Source organism: Ictidomys tridecemlineatus, chromosome 6 (genome assembly GCF_052094955.1).
Source record: "Ictidomys tridecemlineatus isolate mIctTri1 chromosome 6, mIctTri1.hap1, whole genome shotgun sequence".
NCBI lineage: Eukaryota > Metazoa > Chordata > Mammalia > Rodentia > Sciuridae > Ictidomys > Ictidomys tridecemlineatus.
The window spans coordinates 61,674,616-61,693,136 of record NC_135482.1 but is presented as its reverse complement, the minus strand read 5'-3'; the positions used below and the strand labels follow the sequence as shown (position 1 = coordinate 61,693,136).

At 49.3% G+C, this 18,521-nt stretch overlaps 1 protein-coding gene across 4 annotated transcripts; it reads right to left on the bottom strand.

Annotated features, from left to right (window-relative positions):
* Window position 1: 1 nt before the first annotated feature.
* On the bottom strand, window positions 2-18,197 carry Map3k12 (mitogen-activated protein kinase kinase kinase 12). Of its 4 annotated transcripts, none has more exons than XM_005325050.5 (14): window positions 17,675-18,197; window positions 6,579-7,060; window positions 5,967-6,150; window positions 5,589-5,780; window positions 5,159-5,317; window positions 4,865-5,023; window positions 3,374-3,482; window positions 2,997-3,106; window positions 2,756-2,872; window positions 2,500-2,637; window positions 1,732-2,353; window positions 1,475-1,545; window positions 1,117-1,384; window positions 2-711 (listed from the first exon to the last, which is right to left on the bottom strand). In XM_005325050.5, exons 2-14 carry the CDS (start codon window positions 7,021-7,023, stop codon window positions 613-615), a joined length of 2,673 nt encoding a protein of 890 aa, XP_005325107.1. In that variant the 5' UTR covers window positions 7,024-7,060; window positions 17,675-18,197; the 3' UTR covers window positions 2-612. The 4 variants fall into 4 exon arrangements, with proteins under 4 accessions (XP_005325107.1, XP_077870663.1, XP_021581876.1 ...); XM_078014537.1 differs by lacking the exon at window positions 17,675-18,197 and adding an exon at window positions 13,514-13,530; XM_021726201.3 differs by lacking the exon at window positions 17,675-18,197 and having other exon boundaries at window positions 1,125-1,384.
* Window positions 18,198-18,521: the final 324 nt, after the last annotated feature.

Genomic DNA, 18,521 nt, shown 5'->3' with positions numbered 1-18,521 from the left:
CTGGGCCTGCATGGAGTGGTTATATTTCAAGGTTTTTCACAGGGATACAATATTGACAGTCCCCACCCCAATCAGGCACCAGGATAAAAGCAGGGACTTAAACAGCACCCCAGTTCTTCAGCCTGAGCCATCATCACATGCTATCAAGTCTCTCAACCTCACCCTGGGCCCTAAGCCAGGGGTTGGCAGAGAAAGGGAGGGACAAAGAAACGAGTTACATTGCCACCTGAGAAACCTCAGAAGGGAGGACCCAGCCTTAGTCTCCCTCCTCCCAAGTGCAAAATGTGTAAACAGAGTAAACGGAAAACAGAAAAGTGCAGTCTACATGGTTCCTTCTGCCTCCCAATGTTGGGGGTAAAGATCCTAGTGACAAGCATTGCTTGCTGAACATAAGGAATGGGGTGAAGCAAGAAGGGGCCAGTTTCCACACAGCTCTAGGGCGGTACTTGTCATTCATCTCCACAGCTGCCTGTATCACTTGACTTTTATCAGGGGGTCAGTTCCCCACAAGCCTGACTTAAGCTTGGGACAGCCCCATCTTCCTCTGATTATGTGGCGCATATATATTATTTATATAAATATTTCTCTATATACAGGGAATTAGAGTGGCTTTCATGGAGGGAGTGAGGATGGGGGCCGCAAGGCATCAACGCTGTTGGAGTTGTCCAATTCAGTGCTGTCACAGTCTGAGTCCTCAGAATTAGGAGGGCCCTGTGAGGAAGAGTAGAAATGCAGTGAGGTGGAACAGCTCTTGGCATTATAATGATCCCAGTAAGGGCAGAATCTAATAGCCAGTGGCTTACTGATTTTATTGCTTCCAGGTTTTAGTTGCTCAGGTCATTCTGCAAGGCACCAGACTGCTATTTTCAGGATCCTTCCCTGGCTGCAGTTAATAGTGGCCACATGAGTTGTCACAGACACCATATTATACAGGCTCTGTATCATAGGCCTCACTTACCATATGAATGTTTGCTTTTGGGAGGGGAAGAAACTGGCTCAGAAACTGATGGAGTCTAAATACCTATCTTTCTGGCCTGTACATATATCACCGGAAGCTGTCAAAAATCAGGCTCCTGGTTCTTGTCTGATATCTGGTAGGTTCTGTTCTTAACTTACCTGCTCACCTCTGAGTAGGTCCTGATGTGGTATGGGCTGGGAGGAAGGGTCAGGAACAGCCTCTGAGGCAGGTGGGTCCAGTGGGATTTCTGAACCCTGGGAACACATGTCGTCAGACCGTTCATCTGGCCGTTCATCAGTGTTGGTGCTGCCAACTTCAGGTGTGCCACTGGGGGAAGGCTCACTAGCTGTGCCCTCCTCCCCATCTGATGGATTCTCTGAGCTGAAGGTAGATAGTGACTGGCGCATATTCATGCCCTGAGGCCACCTAAAATGTTAAAAGGGTGGGTGTTAAAGACTTGTTCTGCCCTTTGCAGCCCTGAAACACATAGGCCTTTGCCACATGATTATCGCTCACCTCTGGCTTGATGTCAGCTCTACTTCACTGTCTACTTCTCCTTCTTCCTCTTCTGAAGAGATTCCTCGTTTCTGTGTGGGAGAAATGAGGGACTGTGATCAGAAAAGGGAAAAAGTCTTGAATCCAGGATAAGGGAATTTAGTTACAAAAGATTATATAGGGAGTCGCCTAAGATTGAGAGCTCAGAATGGGCAATGAGACCTAGAACCAGGGTAGAACAAGGAAAGGGGAATTATAGAAATCTCCCCATACTTTACCTGACTCCGAGTGACAGCAGCCCTGTAGAGCAGTGCAGCTGGAGTCAAGTGCTGGGACCCAGCCCGGCTTCCTCCCCGGCCCGCTGTCCCTTCCCTTCCAGTTCCCAGCAGCCCTACACCTTCGCCAGGCCCTACTGGTGGAGGCGGCTCCCCTTTGGCCCCCCCAGGTGACTCAGGGCTGGTGGAACCAGGGGCTGAGCCTTCACTTGGGGGGGTGTCACCGCGGGCTGGAGGTGGTGAGCCAGGATCCCCAGCTCCTGTGGACCCCCGACCCCGAGCTCCCAGTGCTGCTGACAGCAGGTCTGGGGATGAAGAAGACATCTTGCGGAGCAGAAGGTCATGGTGGAGCCCACGGAGGGCAGGAGGACAAGCCTCCCAAGCTGAGGGTCCTGCTCCTAGGCCCCCTGGGCTTCCTGGTCCTCCAGGTTCATGGGGTGGCACAGCTGCACGAAGCCCAGGGAGGTCCCCACAGCTGCCCTTGGCGCTGGACTTGCGGTGACGTGTCTTGCCACGGCGACTCCGTCCTGGTGAGGGGGGACCCTTAGGACACCCTGGAAGCCCCACGCCACTTAGTGCTGCATCTAGTTTAGGTAGCAAGGACTCTGTCTTCAGGATATCTGGCCTGGTAGGGGAGAATACAAGGTTGAGATTAATGTATTTACCCACCCAAAGCCTGAGCATTTCCACCCTTCTAAGCATCTGCAGCCTTTTCAGCATCAATCCTGTCAGAACTCTTAGAACCTCAATCTTAATGAACTCGTGCCTTACCTTTTGCTATGGGGTGACAGTTTCTGTGGCACATTCCTCTTCTTGATGAGTTTCTCCATTGTGTTCCCATGAAGGAGGCCCCGAGAAGGGTGTGGCTTTAGCAGCCCTGGGCATCTCCGCTCTAAAGCTTGTTCTCGCCTAAAGATTCAGATAATTCCTCAGTTGGGAATCTGAATAATGAGGGATCTGTAGGGTCTACAAGTAAGGCAGCTCAGCAGAGGTCAGGCCCTTGGTGTATAAAGGTGGGCAAGGTTACCTGAGCAGCTCCCGCTCCTTGAGTTCCAGCTGCAACATGAGGGCATTTAGTTCCATGTATAGGTTGTTAGCTCTCTCCAATTTCCGTTCATAGTGCTCCCTGATATCCAGGGCATGTCTGAAATGGGCAGATGGGTTCCCCATGGTAAACTTGAGTTCATGTGATTTTATGGTGCATCTCAGTCTCTGGGAGCTGGTGGTATCCAGTTCCTGCTGCTGGTAAAATCCCCTCAGTCACATACCTGAGCTCCTCCCTCCTCCTCATTACCAGCTCCTCTTCTAGGCGGTGCAGACAGGTTCCTTCAGACTTGATCTTCTCAAAGTGCAGCTTTACCTCTTCCCTCCACTCTGCCTGGGGGTGGAGAGACAGTGAAGGTTAAGAGCCATCTCTTCACCCAGTTGACCTGAGGTCTCTAGAGGTTGCCTGTGCCACTGCAAATTGTGTTTTCAGAGCAAAAGAGGGGGGCACAAGACTAACCAAGATGGGGTCCCAGTCCTCTGTAAGGACTAATATATTGTGTCCAGCCAACCCTTTTGCTTAGCCTCCCCACTCCACCCAAAGGGCATCATTATTTCTGCAAAGGGGACTTGGATATTCATTTCCCTATCCACAGCACACCTGGGACTTAAAGTAAGTCTCCTGGGGTGTGGAGAGTACGTCAGCTGAGGCAATGTCCAGATGCAGCAGGATCTGTCGGAATGATGGACGATTTCTTGGTTTGCTGTTCCTGAAGGGAATGAAGTTGGGGAAGAAGGGAATTTCAGGGAGGACCAGATAGGAACTAGAACATCCTTTCCTAAGGTGTGTCCTGGAGAACCCAGTCTTAGAATGTACTGTGATAGGGCTGGGGATATAGCTCAGTTGGCAAAGTGCTTGCCTTGCAATCAAGGCCCTGGGTTCAATACCCAGCACCACAGAAAATAAATAAATGGATGGATGGATGGATGGATACAGATAGACAAATAAATGTACTGTGATATAAGGAAACCTGTTTAACCTCATATTTTCCAGTTGTCTACCCCAGTAAAAACATTTTTCTGAGAAACACCAATGAAAAACAATTTGGTAAATGCCAAGAATCTTCAGGTTAGTACATGGTAATGCACATCTGTTATCCTTGTGACTTGGGAGGCTGAGACCAGCCTGGGAAACTTGAAGACCTCATCTCAAAATAAGCTATGCATGGTGGCGCATGCTTGTAATCCCAGTGGCTCAGGAGGTTGAGGTAGGAGGATTTAAGTTCAAAGTTAGCCTCAGCAACTTAGGCTCAATCTCAAAATACATTAAAAAAAGGGCTGGGAGCCGGGTGTGGTGGTGCACACCTGTAATCCCAGCTACTGGGGGGTCAGGGGGACTACAAAATATGGCTGGAGACTTGGCTCAATGGTTGTGCTCCTGAGTTCAATCCCTGATACCAAAAAAAAAAAAAAAAAAAGGACTGGGGGTGTGGTTTAGTGGTTAAGTGCCCCTGGATCAATCCCTGGTATCCAAAAATAAATTAATTAAAAAAACACCTGGGACTGTCTTTCAGTTTTAGAATGCCCAAGTTCAATCTCTAGTACCACCACCACAATAAAAGATTCAGCTTATCCTCTGGCTTCTATGGTCATCTATGTTGTTTTTGTGGTACTGGGTTTAATCCAGAGGTGTTTAACCACTGAGCTGTATCCCCAGCATTTACTATATCTAATCTATCAATTTTGGTACTAGGAATTAAACCCAGCCATTTTTATTTTGAGAAAGGGTCTCACCACATAAGATCAAGTACCCCAAAGGTCACTCTGCTTAGAAGGCAGTAGAAGCCCAATTCAGATGCAAATTACTCTTTGAATTTAATGTTCCCCTGCAGATTACTAGTCAGTCCAGTATCCCTCAGTTATGAGTCCCTTAATCCACATTTCAGATACTTGAGAGCATCATTGGGTAGCTTTGGCCTCCTTTCTCTATTAAGGATTCTGGGCCTGGATGCCTGGGTTCTAGGAACTAGCTATTCCTACAAAGAATTATTCCTTAGCTATTCCTTATAGAATAGCTATTCCTTAGCTATTTAGCAAAGCTCTCTGGCTTCTCAACTAGAGTCCAGTTTAGCCCAAACCCAGCCATCCTTACCAGCACTGACGAAGTAAGATTTTGAAGCCATCTGGGCAGCTGGAGGGTACGGGCAGATGGAGACTGTTGCTTCCTACACCCCAGATGATGGCTGAGGAATCTACATCTTTGTAAGGGATCTCACCAGTCAGGAGTTCCCATAGCACCACACCAAAGGACCTGGAGATAAGAGGGTGTATCATTTGTGAAAGTCTCCCTTCAGAGGCCCTGGTTGCCAAAGAATGCCCAAGCCCTGGTGGCACTGCCCCACTTTGTTGGCCACCCACCCTCCTCAGTCCTCATTCTGGCCCTCACCAGATGTCAACCTTCTCAGACACAGGCTCATTGCGGATCACCTCAGGGGCCATCCAGGCTACCGTCCCTGCAAAGGACATCTTGGTGCTCTTGTCACTCAGCTCCTTGGAAGTGCCAAAATCTGAGATCTTCACCACGTCGTCATATGTGATTAGCATGCTGGTAAAAAGTGTAGTCAGCTGGGATCCATGTCCTTCCACATATCCCAACTAACTCTCTAGCAACTTTGCCTTTCTGTTGAACATCATAAGGGACACCCAAAGGTGAAAGGTTCACCACAGTCCTTCCAAGATAGAACTGTCACTTGAAAAAAGTTTCTGAAATGGCCACATGCACATAGGGCAGGATCTAGAAGGAGGGAGAGGGCCACACAGCCTTGGATGGTCCCCTGCATGTGCAGCAATTTCTGCTTGCTTGCAGGCATACTCACTTGGGGGACTTGAGGTCTCTGTGGATGATCTTGTGCAGGTGCAGGTAGTTCATGCCTCCGGCAATGCCCATGGACCAGTCAACCAGCAAGGACGGGGTGACAGGGCGGCCAGCCCGCAGCACCTCATATAGCTGGCCCTGGGCGCAGAACTCCATGAGGATGCAGTAGCAGGGCGCCTGGGTACACACACCCCTGGGGGCCGAACACCATAATGTGAAGGCCTCAGGCAGCCCAACATTTACCTCACTTGCACTTGGAACCCTCATTCCCACCCATGCTGTTTGGGGGTCTCCTTTGGGAAGGATGCTTTAGGTCCCACTGCCCCATGAGGATCGCAGGCCTCGGCATAATACTCCCAGCCCCTTCCCTGGACCTCACTTGAAAGTGATGATGTTGGGGTGCTTCAGCTTTCGCAGGTGCTTGATGTCGGTCTCCTTGAGGTCTCGTACTTTCTTCACAGCTACCTCCTCCCCATGGAAGCGCCCCAGGAAGACAGCTCCCTGGGCCCCGGAGCCTACCCACTGCAGGTCCAGGATTTCCTCAAAAGGAACCTCCCAAAGGTCTGTGGGCAGGAGGCACAGTGCCACAAGGCTCAGAAGCTGCACTCAAGGCTTTATGACAAGGCCAGGGATGGGGGACATCATTGAGTTGGCTAAAATGAGTCAAGGGCAAGGCAGAAGGGTAACAAATCAGGCTGAAAAGACATTAGGTCTAGGGGACAGAGAAGGAAATGATGGGGTGGCTTTGAAAGCAGCTGGGGGTTTGGGGTGCAGCTCAATGATAGAGCAGTTGCCCAGCATGTGGGCCCTGGGTTCCACAGCACCACAGACACACAAAAAGTTGGGAAGTTAGGCTAATAGATGGGTGGGGGACTAGGGCTGGGCAGTGGGGAGGGAAGGGATCACTGGATGATGACTGAAGTGTGGGGCTGTCCAACAGATCTCAGACTTAGGGAGACTCGGAGAGAGCTCAGACAGGAACCTGGCCTACCTTCCTGCTGCTGCTTGTGTTCCGTGGAGTAGGCTTTGCCAATCATGGTCCAGACTGGGCGCAGGCAGCCGAAGAGGCCTTCAAGGAAGCCACTGCCACTCTGGCACTGTAGCCTCACCTCGTCAGCTCGGACTCTAGATGCCCGACTCTCAGGTGATCCAGTGGCTCCTCCTGAACCCCCTGTTTCCTGCTCATGTAGCTGCAGGACACTATTGGCAAAAGGCTCAGGAGGTGGCTCTCCACCTGGGGAGGGGCTGGGCCCACCTGCGCCCTGTCCACCAAGAGGCACTACATCACGAAGTACACACTGGGTGGGTGTCAGGTCCTTCTCAGGGGTGCAGTCTGAAGTGTCTGGGTCCAACTTGCGCATGGAAGCCTCACTTAGGGTAGACACGAAGCCCCCAAAAGAAGGGGAGGGTGTGCGGGTCTCATGGAGGCAGGCCATAGCCTCTGGGCCCCGATGTGGTGCTGAGCAGCGGGCCCTGTGGGAATGAAGGAGGAAGGGACTATCAAAGCCACAGGCGCAGCTCCAAAAGCTTGGGCTAAGAAGCTGAGCTAGCAATAGCTCACTGAAGGCAACACTTGAGTTTTCCCTGAGGTACCCATCAGAGGACACCCAACACGCTTGGGCTTCCTCTTGGGTATCAGTAGTGCAAGCAATACTGTGATATATGGGTAACACACTTGAGTATCATTTTCAGGTAGACACAAGTAACAGACCCACCCACACACTGGCAATATTTATTTATTTATTTTTGTGGTGCTGGGGATTGAACTCCAGGCCTTTGTACATGTTAAGCAAACACTTGATCACTGAGCCACATCCCCAGCCCCTTAAAATATGTCTCAAACTTGCTGGGTGGTACACACCTGTAATCCAAGTGGCAGGAGGATCACAAGTTCAAAGTCAGCCTCAGAAACTTAGTGAAACCCTAGGTAACTTAGCTAGGCCCTGTCTCAAAATAAAAAATAAAAAGGGATGTGGCAGGGCTGGGGTTGCGGCTCAGCAGTAGAGTGCTCGCCTAGCATGTGCGAGGCCCTGGGTTCGATCCTCAGCACCACATATAAATAAATATATATATATATAAGGATGTGGCTCAGTGGTTAAGTACCTCCTGAATTCAATCCCTGGTACCATAAATAAATAAATAAGATCTCAAATTCAAGTATAAGACTAGGTTACTGCTCTACTAGAATGCTTAGCTGGATTCAAACCCAGAACCACAGAAATGAAAACAAAAATCCTTAGGAATCACAAGTAACAAGTCTAGTTTCCCTTCTCCCTATACAACTATTGGAATTCACTCCTGCAGTACCTATTTCACCTTAGGCTCACTGGTGCCAACAGATATGAGGGTCTCTAAGTCACCTTTACCTTGATTCTCAATCTCAGGCCTGCAGTGGTAACATAACTAGACTTCCTTCATGTTGAAGTGTACACACGTGAGATTGATAGACCTTCTAATTGGGCACCCTCAGAAAATGTTTCTAGACCTCATGATCAAGAACTTTCAGACAATACCAATGAGGCCCCCTCAGGAACATTAGCTCAGATAAAAGCCTTAGCCTAAGACACATTAAGGGCTCACAACTGAACCCTCTGCCTAGGTGTTTACAGGTATACAACCAAGATCTCCAAGGTAAGTGAAAGCTAACAGCTCCACTATCACCCAGCACAACTGGCAAAAAAAGGTAGAACCATCCAGTAGAGAGGCACGAGCTGTGTTAGGACAAGCTATGGCCTGTTGCAGAATCATCTTGAGCCATTCCCATCACCAGCTGCTCTCCAGGGCTCAAAGGACACTGTCTTATCTCTTCCTTGTTTCCCCATCCTCAGCTCTTCAAACCAAGATCCAATTTTCCAGGCCAAGGAGATTTATCCCAATTTATAGCTGGCTGTTATTTAAAAACCAATCACTGCGAAGCCGGGTGCAGTGGTCCACGCCTCCAATCTCAGTAGCTCGGGAGGCTGAGGCAGGAGGATCGCGAGTTCAAAGCCAGCCTCAACAAAGGTGAAGTGCTTAGCAGTTCAGTGACACCCTGTCTCTAAATAAAATACAAAATAGGGTTGGAGATGTGGCTCAGTGGACTGAGGGCCCCTGAATTCAATATCTAGTACCATCCCGCCCCCAAATCATTGCCAGGAGCAGTGGCACATGGGTGTATTCCCAGCAATTTAAGGAGGCTAAGGCAGGAGGGCTCTGAGTTCAAGGACAGCCTAGGCAACTTATGGAGACCCTATCTCAAGACTAAAAAAAAAAATTACTGGGGATGTAGCTCATTATGACCTCAGGGAAGCTATAGTTGGGCCTTAGTTTCTCCAATTACACAGAAGGGTGAATTGGCTATCACCCGGGCACAGCAAACTCTCCAGCCTTTACCAGAATTGTCCTACACCCACTCCACCCACTCCAGGACCCCTTAAGGATACCAGGAGTCATCCTGGTCTCCTATCTCCACATCTAGTCATCAAATCCTGAGACTGTTGAGAACAAGAATTCCACTATCCCTCACCTAGGTCTTTCCAGGAGCCCCTGTGGTAGTCTCCTAGAAATAACTATCTAACATTCTGAATCACAGTGGAGGGGAGTGGCAGGGATCTACACATGCAAAAGGACTCAGGGATGAAGTTGCAGATATATAAGGAAGGTATTTGTGGGGGATGGGGGAGCCCAGGGAGAATGATAGTCTTAGCTCTTCCAGCACAATTTTCAGGCCTCTCTTTTTAAGGGGAGACTGGGAATTTTACCCAATTTAGAGGCACTTTGCCAGTGGGCTACAGCCCCAGCCTCTCTCCTCCTTTTTTTTTTTTTTTTTTTTTTTTAACACAAGAGCTAAGTTGCTGAGACTGGTCTTGAAGTTGATCATGCTCCTCTTGCCTCAGCCACCTGAGTCCCTGGGATTTCAGGTCTGCACCACCATTCCTGGCTCAGGTCATTCTTTTTAACTAGTACCTTTGAAAAGCTGCCACAATGTCATTCTATTCTCTCTATTCCCACTGTTGCCTTAGTTCAAGCTTCATTAACTGACATCACCTGGCCTAACTCTTAAGTTGGCTCAAATTCCTCCCTGTCCTTTCTCCAGAAGGATCTAAGAAATATCTAGAACATACACACCATGCTATACCCAAGCACCTCTCTCCCACCTCACCACTACTAATGATGTTGGTACCCAAATAATGTAGAACCAACCTGACACCATGTTACATCAAACTTTTGATCCAGGGCACCCAATTAAAATGGCTACTATTATGAAAGGTTTACTATGTACATTAACTCCGATATGAAGTAGTACTTTTCAATTCCCCAAACTGTAAGTAAGGTGGGCATATTAGTTCCGACTCTACAGACTAAGTGATAGAAATATTCCATGACCTGCTAGAGAAGCCACAGCCAATAAGAAGCTCAAACTCTGCCTGAGGCTTATTCTGCCCAGAAGGTGTTTGTCATCACCTCTTTTGACTTTTTTTGAGTCTCAGGTCATCCTGGAAGTCTGTACGACCAGACCCTCTTAAGTGAATGCCTCTTGTGGGCTAGCACAGCCCCGTGTGCTTCCTCCATCATGGCTCCCATGTGAAAGCATTCCATGGTCAGACGCCTAGTTCCTTTGAGAGCCTGGACTGTTGTAAAGCAACGACTTCCCTGTATTCTTCAGCCCGGGACAGAGTAAGGTGGAACAACTGCTCCACCTACTCCAGGACCCTTTAAGGCTATCACACGCACTAATGCCATAAGGTGATGCTCCCTTAATGGTCACATTGGCTCATCAAAGAAGGTACTATGGTCCTCTTATTTTCTTGAGAAAACATGAGGTCCAGAATGTGGAAATTATTGTCACATTCGGCTTCTGAATCGCCTACGCATCCCACGAGATATCTGCAGTTCAAGGGCGAAGGTGATTGTAATGTAATGCAAGTTACAGTCAAGCGCAGGCCGGGCTTGTGCCAATACACCCGAGAATCGGGCCCTGGAGGATCCGAGGGCTTTCACCTCCCACGCCTGGGCTTCGCTTCTGGACTACCCAGAACCAGGGCTGGGGATCTCGGGGAAGTGCAGGGCCCACCCGCTGGACAATCAGGCCACCGGTGACAGATTCCCGAAGCCCAAGTCGGAGAGGAAGGGGTTACGACCACGGACCCTTCCCCCTCCCGACCTCTTTCCCGGTTGTCACGTGGCTTGTGGCTGGTGGCGGGGGCCAGGGTCCGGGTGGGGAGAGGGGGACCACGGACTGAGGGAAGCGCTGGGCGCTGCGGCGTAACCATGACGACTGGGCTCCAGGCGGCTCGTGAAGTCACCAGGACAAGATTAGCCCAGGGTCACGTGAAAGCGACACAGGGCGGAACCGCGCGTCTGAGCCCCGCCCCTGACCTGGGCAAGCGCAAGTGGCTGGTTGCCCGGATGGCTGCAGGCACTGCAGGTGCGGACCTGGACCCTGCGGTCTGCAGCCTGTGTTCCCCTCCTCCGACCTCGTCTGCTTTAAGATCTTCAGCTGGGCAACGGGTGGAGGGAAAGAGGTTGGTTGAAGGGAAAGGATTCCTGTGGTTGGCACTGGGGTGCAGTGGCACATAGAAGGAAAACAGGAAATGGAGAGATGACAGGACACAGGGTGAAAGGCACAGCCAGAGGGAGTAGCCAAGAGATGCCGAGACCAAAAGCGTGAAGTTCAAGGTGGACAAACTGAAAAGCTGTCTGCCCTCAGGCTTCCTCTCCACTAAGGATCAACCCAGGGCCGCAGGCATGCTAAGCAAATGCTCTACTTCTGAGCTACACTCCCAAATCCTTTTTAATAAAAATTTGAGGCAGGGTCTAAGTTGCTGTGGCTGACCTCGAACTTGGGATCCTCCTGCCTCAGCCTTCCAAGTAGCTGGAATTGCAGGTCCGAGTGCCCACCCAAAGGCGCCAAAATGGAGATGAGATGGCACCAAAACCCAGAGATAATGGGTCCCTTCCTACTTAGTTTCCTATTTAGAAGCTGAGCTTTTGAGTAACACAAGAGCTGGCTTTTTGAAGGAATTTTTCACCCTTCATCTGGTTGTTTGGTAACTAAGTTTAAGCCTAGAGAAGGTGACATGCTCAGAGACACTTGCAGCCAGGCCTCCCTCCAATTCACCAGGCTTCCCCAGAGGCCCCTTTGGTATCCATGGCCAGCAGCTGGGGAGAAGAGAGAAACCATTTCACCTGTTTGTCTTTTAGGGCACTGTAGGAGTAGGAGATGGTATGAGAGAAAGATAGGGAATCTAGCCAAGTTCAATCCACCCCATCCCCTTTCTCAGGATAATGACAACTCTTCCAGATGATTTGCAGAAGGGGTAAAGTTGAGGCCCCAAGGGGCCATAGTAAACTGGAGATTTCTCCCAGTAAACTGCCCCTTCCTTGCCGTTTCCTTTATTCCTGATCTGCCAGCTGTGTCCCACTGTCTCTGAGCTGGGCCTTGGCACCAGGGCTTAGGGGGGATATTATGACTTGGAGCTCCTAGCCTAGACATTTGGTCACCATAGGGGAAGGGACTTATCTCTCTGGCCATCAATTATGCAGAGCATGGGGAGCAGGGTAGAGATGTGATAGGAGGGGTAGTATCCCTGTCAGTCATCCTATCAACCATATTTACTAAGTGTTGACTTGTGCATCTGCTGCAGACTAAGGAGAGAGAGTGATCTCTGGGCTATACTTCTGCCAGAGAAGGCAGCTCTGTGGATACCTCCACAGGCCTTCATTCAGGATCAGGTGGGAGGTCTCTGCTTTGATGGTGGTCCCTAGAGTGCCCCATACGGAGGCCACAGGGTGTGACCACCAGGTCCTCCAGGGTTCTCTGAGATGAAGGAGGCCTATTGTGAGTTTTTCAAATTCTCTCTAGCTTCTTTTTCTAACAGAAGAAACAACACAGCTGCTTACTGGGATTCTTGGGGGCTTACTTCAGAGGCATGGCCATCTGCTTAAGTCTTTTTTTTTTTTTTTTTTTTTTTTTTTTTTTTTTTTTTTTTTTTTTTTTTTTTTTAAAGAGAGAGTGAGAGAGGAGAGAGAGGAGAGAGAGAGAGAGAATTTTTTAATATTTATTTGTTTTTAGTTCTCGGCGGACACAACATCTTTGTTGGTACGTGGTGCTGAGGATCGAACCCGGGCCGCACGCATGCCAGACGAGCGCGCTACCGCTTGAGCCACATCCCCAGCCCTCTGCTTAAGTCTTGTCACCCTAGACACTTTCTACTGTCCCAGACCTCATTTTCCACTTAGGAAAAGGAGGAAGCTTCCACTTCTCTCTTGAGTGGGAGTGAGAAGAGGGGTCTTCAAGGGGAGAGGAGACCAGTGGCTTTGGAATCCTCGTTCTGCCCTAAAGCCTTTGAGACCCTGACAAGATAAAGGCCTGATGGATCCCAGTCATGCCTCCTATCTACCTGGCTGCAGCTTTTTATTTTCCTTTTGACAGGATCCATGGCCCTAGAGTTCTTAGATGGAAAGAAGTCCAGCTTTTCTAAGCAACCTCATGAAATGTAAATGCCTTCTTTATTTTAATATTTATTTTTTAGTTGTAGTTGGACACAATACCTTTGTTTTATTTATTTTTATGTAGTGGTGAGGATTGAACCCAGGGCTTCGCATGTGCTAGAGGAGTGCTCTACTACTGAGCTACGACTCCAGCCCCTTTAAATGCCTTCTTGAGATGCTGATAAAAATAAGCTCACCCCTATATCCAGGTCCTCAGCCTTTTACAAGTCAAGCCCCTCAGATCCTTGCTGGTACACTTCTCCTAGTAAGGTGGCAGTGAAGGTGCTGAGGGAGAACAGTACTGTTTAGGACAAAAGAACTGACTTTGGATTTGGAGAGCTCAGAGCTAGAACTCTACTTCTGCTACTGAATGCTTAAAGAATGTGGTCTCTGGACTCCCAACCCCACCTTAAGGGATGGCAAGAGTACAGTGAGCTGGTGCAGCCTCCTGACCTTGTCTTCCTGGTTGACTGGATACCATGTCTTTCTCTTTGGATTCTTGAGAAGCCATGTCTTCTGTATGACCAGAAAAAGGGAGACTTGGTCTCTGATCCTTCGCATCCCAGGATCAATCATGATTTCAGGATCCAGTGGAACAACGTCACAATGTCAGCCATTGTGCTAAACCCCCCAGTTTTGCCACTGCTAGGTCCTTTTCCCTTCTTGCACACTGTCAGGGAGGCCTGGTGTTCTGCACCCATCTTTACTCTCTAGCCAGGTCTCTTAGGGATCTGTTCTCCTAAGAAGCTGTACCAGGAAGACCCTCCCTTCCATTGATGGTGTGCCAGGATCACCCCTCAGCCTTACACACGGAGATCTGAGGGGTAGGGGAGGGTAGGGGCAGGGTGGGATGAGCCACAGGGTCCCTCCTTCAGGATTTCTGGTAGACCTAGAAGAAGCTGAGTATATTTTATTTTTTGGTACTGGTGATTCAACTCAGGGGCACTTTATGACTGAACTACATCCCCAGTCCTTTGTTCTTTTTTTTTTTTTTTTTTTTTTTTGAGCTTGTTTCCCTAAGGTACTGAGGCTAGCCTTGAACTTGAGATCTTCCTGCCTTAGCTTCCCAGAAGGTGGGATTTCAGGGATGTGCACCCAGCAGAAGTGCATTTCATTTCAACACACTGTTCCTGAGCTGGAAGTGCATTAAAAAAAAAAAAAATCTGGGCTGGGGGTAAAACTCAGTGGTAGAGTGCTTTTTTAGTATTTGTGAGGCCTTGGGTTTGATTCCTAGCAATATAAAACCCAAAACAGAAAACAAACTAAAAGATAGATATTGAGGTTTAACACAAGGTAGGTAGAATCATGGATATTTTAATTTTCTTCTTTTAGATTATCTGGGTTTTCTAGTATTTCAGGAATAACTTTTGAATTGCTTTTAAAATGAGACAAACTTTATTCTAAATTGCAAAATGAAAAATAAAATAAAATTGATAGAGTGCTCATTCACTTCTATCCCCTTGCTTAGGAACATTGTGCTATCGAGAGAGATATGGCAAACCTCAGAAACAGAGGTCTGCTGAGATTTTACCTCTGCTCTTGACCAGTTGGGTGACCTATTCTATGAGACGTTATTGTTTTATTATTATTTTTGTACCAGGGGTGCTTAACCACTGAGCTGCATCCCCTGCCCTTTTTACATTTTATTAGAGACAGGGTCTTGCTATGTTGCTCAGGGCCTCCCTAAGATGCGGAGGCTGGCTTTGAACTCACAATTCTCCTGCCTCACCCTCCCAAGTGCTAGAGTATGAGACTTTCTTTTTTTTTTTTTTTTTTTTTGAGAGAGGGGAGAGAGAGAGAGAGAAAGAGAGAGAGAGAGAGAGAGTGAGAGAGAGAGAGAGAGTGAGAGAGAGAGAATTTTTAACATTTATTGTTTAGTTCTCGGCGGACACAACATCTTTGTTGGTATGTGGTGCTGAGGATCGAACCCGGGCCGCACGCACGCCAGGCGAGCGCGCTACCGCTTGAGCCACATGCCCAGCCCGAGACTTTCTTAAAAAAAAAAAAAAAAAAAATTCTTTCTTTCTTTATTTATTTTTTATGTGATGCTGAGGTTTGAACCCAGGGCCTCATGTGTGTGAGGCAAGCACTCTACCACTGAGCTACAGCCTCAGCCCAGCCTACAACCTCAGCCCAGGAGTATGAGATTTTTTAAGAAGTCTATTTCTTCATCTCTAGATTGAGACAGGGTACCTATGTTACACACTGGTGATGGGTGTGAACACAGGCTCTGAGCCAGACAGACCTGGGTTCAAATCCTAGGTTTTGCCACACACCAACACACCAGCATTTTTTTTTTTTTTTTGGAAGTGCTTGGGATTGAACCCAGGCAGGGCCTTGTGCATGTGAGGCAATCACTCTACCAACTGAGCTATATCCTTAGCTCCTACACACAGCCTTTTGACTTTGAATAAAAAAGTTTGTTTCCTTTTCCCTAAAGTAGAGATGACAATAACACTATCTTTTTGTGAGCATTATTGAGGTAATCAAGTTGTTGGCTCAGTACTTAGTATATGGAAGCTCTCTATAAACAGCAGTCATGTGGACAGGTTTAAAATGAAGTAGTGGGTTTTTAAAATCAATGTGATTTCCTTCCCTTTTTTCCTTCTTTTATTTCTCAAAAAGAGGCAGTAGAGATGGTACAGGTGGAAAGGGTGGTATAGAAACGAGGGGAAAAAAAGAAGCGTAAAAAAAAGAATCAGCCAGGACTGGTGGCACAGGTCTGATATTCCAGCAGCTTAGGAGGCTAAGGCAGAGGATTGCGAGTTCAAAGCCAGCCTCAGCAACTTAGTGAGACACTTAGCAATTCAGTGAGACCTTGTCTCTAAGGAAAATGTAAAAAAGGGCTGAGTATGTGGCTCAGGGTTAAGCACCTCTGGGTTCAATCCCCAGTACAAACAAACACAAACAACAACAACAAAACCCAAAGGGCAAAGGTTTTCTCCTCAAAGGTCCTTACTATCCCCCTGGAATAGTGTCACTACTTCCTCAATACACACACAGGACTCCAATCCTATTGGGAGCAAATGATCCAGACAGATGGTTAGTGGCCAATCCCTCCTGAAGCCCCAGAGTCCTCTCTGCTGCAGTTTAACACTGTCTTCCTCCTGTCCCAGCAAAGACTCCTCAAACAGCTGGCTCACTAATCCTAACCCCTTCTTCTTCCCCATGAAGGGACTGACTTAGGGTGATGGGTACTAGAACTTAGTGCTCTCTTCCTGGCAATGCCAGACTCTACCACCTCACTACCACCAGAAGAACTAGGGAACAGCAAAGGGTTTTTATAAGGGTTCTGCCATCCTCAATTGTGAGGAAGTTTAGGAAATCCCAAGCTACTTCCAGAAACTTCTTGTCCCCTGTCCCCATAACTAGTTTCATAAAGGGATGACCACTTATTTGCGTGTTTTCATGTTTGCTGGGGTCAACAATGTAAGTGAACAGATGAGTAGGAGGCTGGAGAGGGCAGCCACCTCTTCACCCTTGAGTGTTGAGACATGAGGGAGCAAGGTCTTTAGCTCAGAGAAACTTCAGTGTCCTGATAGGAAGGCTCAGGGGGCATTTGGGACCATACCTTTTTGAATCCCTTCTGGTTTTAACTTGGTATGACCCTCTGGCTGAAAACCAGAGCTCCCAGGGTGATAGAGACTTCCCTGAGAGTTGGAAGGGAAAGAGTATTTAGAGGGAGGCAGCAACTGTGGCTGAAGAGGACTCTGGGTTGGGTGAAGAGACCTAGTGTGCATTCCCTCTTTGACTGAAAGTCAAAGAGGTAGCAGAGAAGGGAGCTAAAAGGTGGGACTCCTCCCTTAATTCAAAGGGACAGCTATTTCCTCCCATTGCCTATGGGGTCTTGATCTCTTTTTTTCCCTCTGATCATTCAAGCAAGTTTTAACTCTATAGAGAGAATTTTTGCTCATTCTTAAGCCAAGGAATTTGAGGGGTGTAGGAGGGAAAAGGAGTTTCTCCATGGGCCTGACCTGGGGAAATGAGTTAGGGGAGCCAGAGGATGGGGAGAGAGAGGAAAGAGAAAGCCACATATGAGTAGGGGAGGGAAGGATGCAACAGCTGGATGGAGAGGAATGCTACAGCTGGAGGGGACTAGGGGCATCACAGGTGGAAGGTAAGGAGGTCCATTGCCAGGCCATCAGGAACAGGTGCTGCCTGTAATCTTCAGGTGGAGCCTGCTAGTTGTACGTGTGGGGGAGGGGAAATACGGTGGGCACACCAGCCTTGCCCTTCCTTCTCTTCCCTGGAGGGAGCCAAACTCCCCCTCCGCCTTCCTTCTCCCATCTTGAGGGTGAGTGAGAGAAGAGGCTGTTCTCTTGCCTGCAGTCCTTTAAGTCTGTCCCTCCACCCCCATACATCCTTCACAGCCCTGGAGGCCCTTCCTCTCCAAGCTGGGCCGCGGCATCCCTCAGCTCCGTTCTCCTCCTTCCCATCCCCACTGGCGTCGGGTCCAGGTCCCCAGTTCTCCATCCCCACAGCCTCACCATCTCCGCGTCACCTCCTCCCCCACCATGCCACATCTGCATCCCTACCCTCCCTCCACACCCGAGTCCCAGGACCCGGACCCATCCTTGCACCCCACCCCCCCCCCCAACTCGGCCAGGCTCTCACCTCGGGGGCTCCGCGGCCGCAGCACAAAAGGCGGCGCTGCTGCAGCTCCGCTCCGGATGCTGCTCCCGCCTCCTCCTCCTTCTCCACCTCCTTCCCTCCTCCCCCCGCTGCCCTCGACCGGACCGGGGGCGCTGTCACAAGCGATGCTCGTGTGGTGTCCAGGTGTACCGGTGTCAGCGTCAGTTTTCCGCCCCCATCTCCTACCCTTAGCCCGGTCCCCACTCGGCTTGAACTCCCGCTCCTTCAAGGCCCCCGCCCCTGGCCCCCCGGGACGGACACGCCCTGAGCGGGGGATGCTGCGCTGGAGCCGCCGGCCTCTTAAAGGAGCCCGCTGCTGCCATCCGGCGCGCTCCAGGCCCGTCCCTGGACCGCCTGGGCCCCACGCCTCCTTGCTGACGGTGTCTTACAGCAGTTACACTTCGGGCCTTATGTTGATTCCGTAGGAACGCCCTATGGTCCGTCTTATGGACTCCTTCCTGTTCCCTGAGAGAGCAGCCCCTCAAATGGTATTCTCAGCACTCTGACATTGCTCTCCCCCGCTCCCCCCCCCCCCCCGTCATACCGATCTTGCCAGTTCTGCTTCCCTTGATTGTCACCGCTCATTTTCCAATTTCACCCAATTGGAATCCACTCAGCTATAGGCCCCATCCCCCTCAGTGTTCCTGGATGACCCCTCATCATTCCAAGATTCCTCTGTGCATTCCTCCTCGCCCCCGCCTCCAACCTTAGAGCAAGACAACCATTCCCTGACCTATTCTCAAAACGCTCATCGGAATCAGACATTTTTTGTGATACCTCTTTCTCCAAGGTCACAAGATTTCCCCTGTATCTTTCAGTCAGTGCTTGC

Bases quoted from the DNA above. Each gene is read 5' to 3' on its own strand.
- Map3k12 (XM_005325050.5), bottom strand. From the start codon at position 7,023: ATGGCCTGCCTCCATGAGACCCGCACACCCTCCCCTTCTTTTGGGGGC. The intron at 3,107-3,373 runs GTGTGCTGTGGA...CTCCACCCCCAG, and splicing joins AGACTTACTTTAAGTCCCAG to GCAGAGTGGAGGGAAGAGGT. The intron at 2,638-2,755 runs GTAACCTTGCCC...CTGAATCTTTAG, and splicing joins AAGGAGCGGGAGCTGCTCAG to GCGAGAACAAGCTTTAGAGC.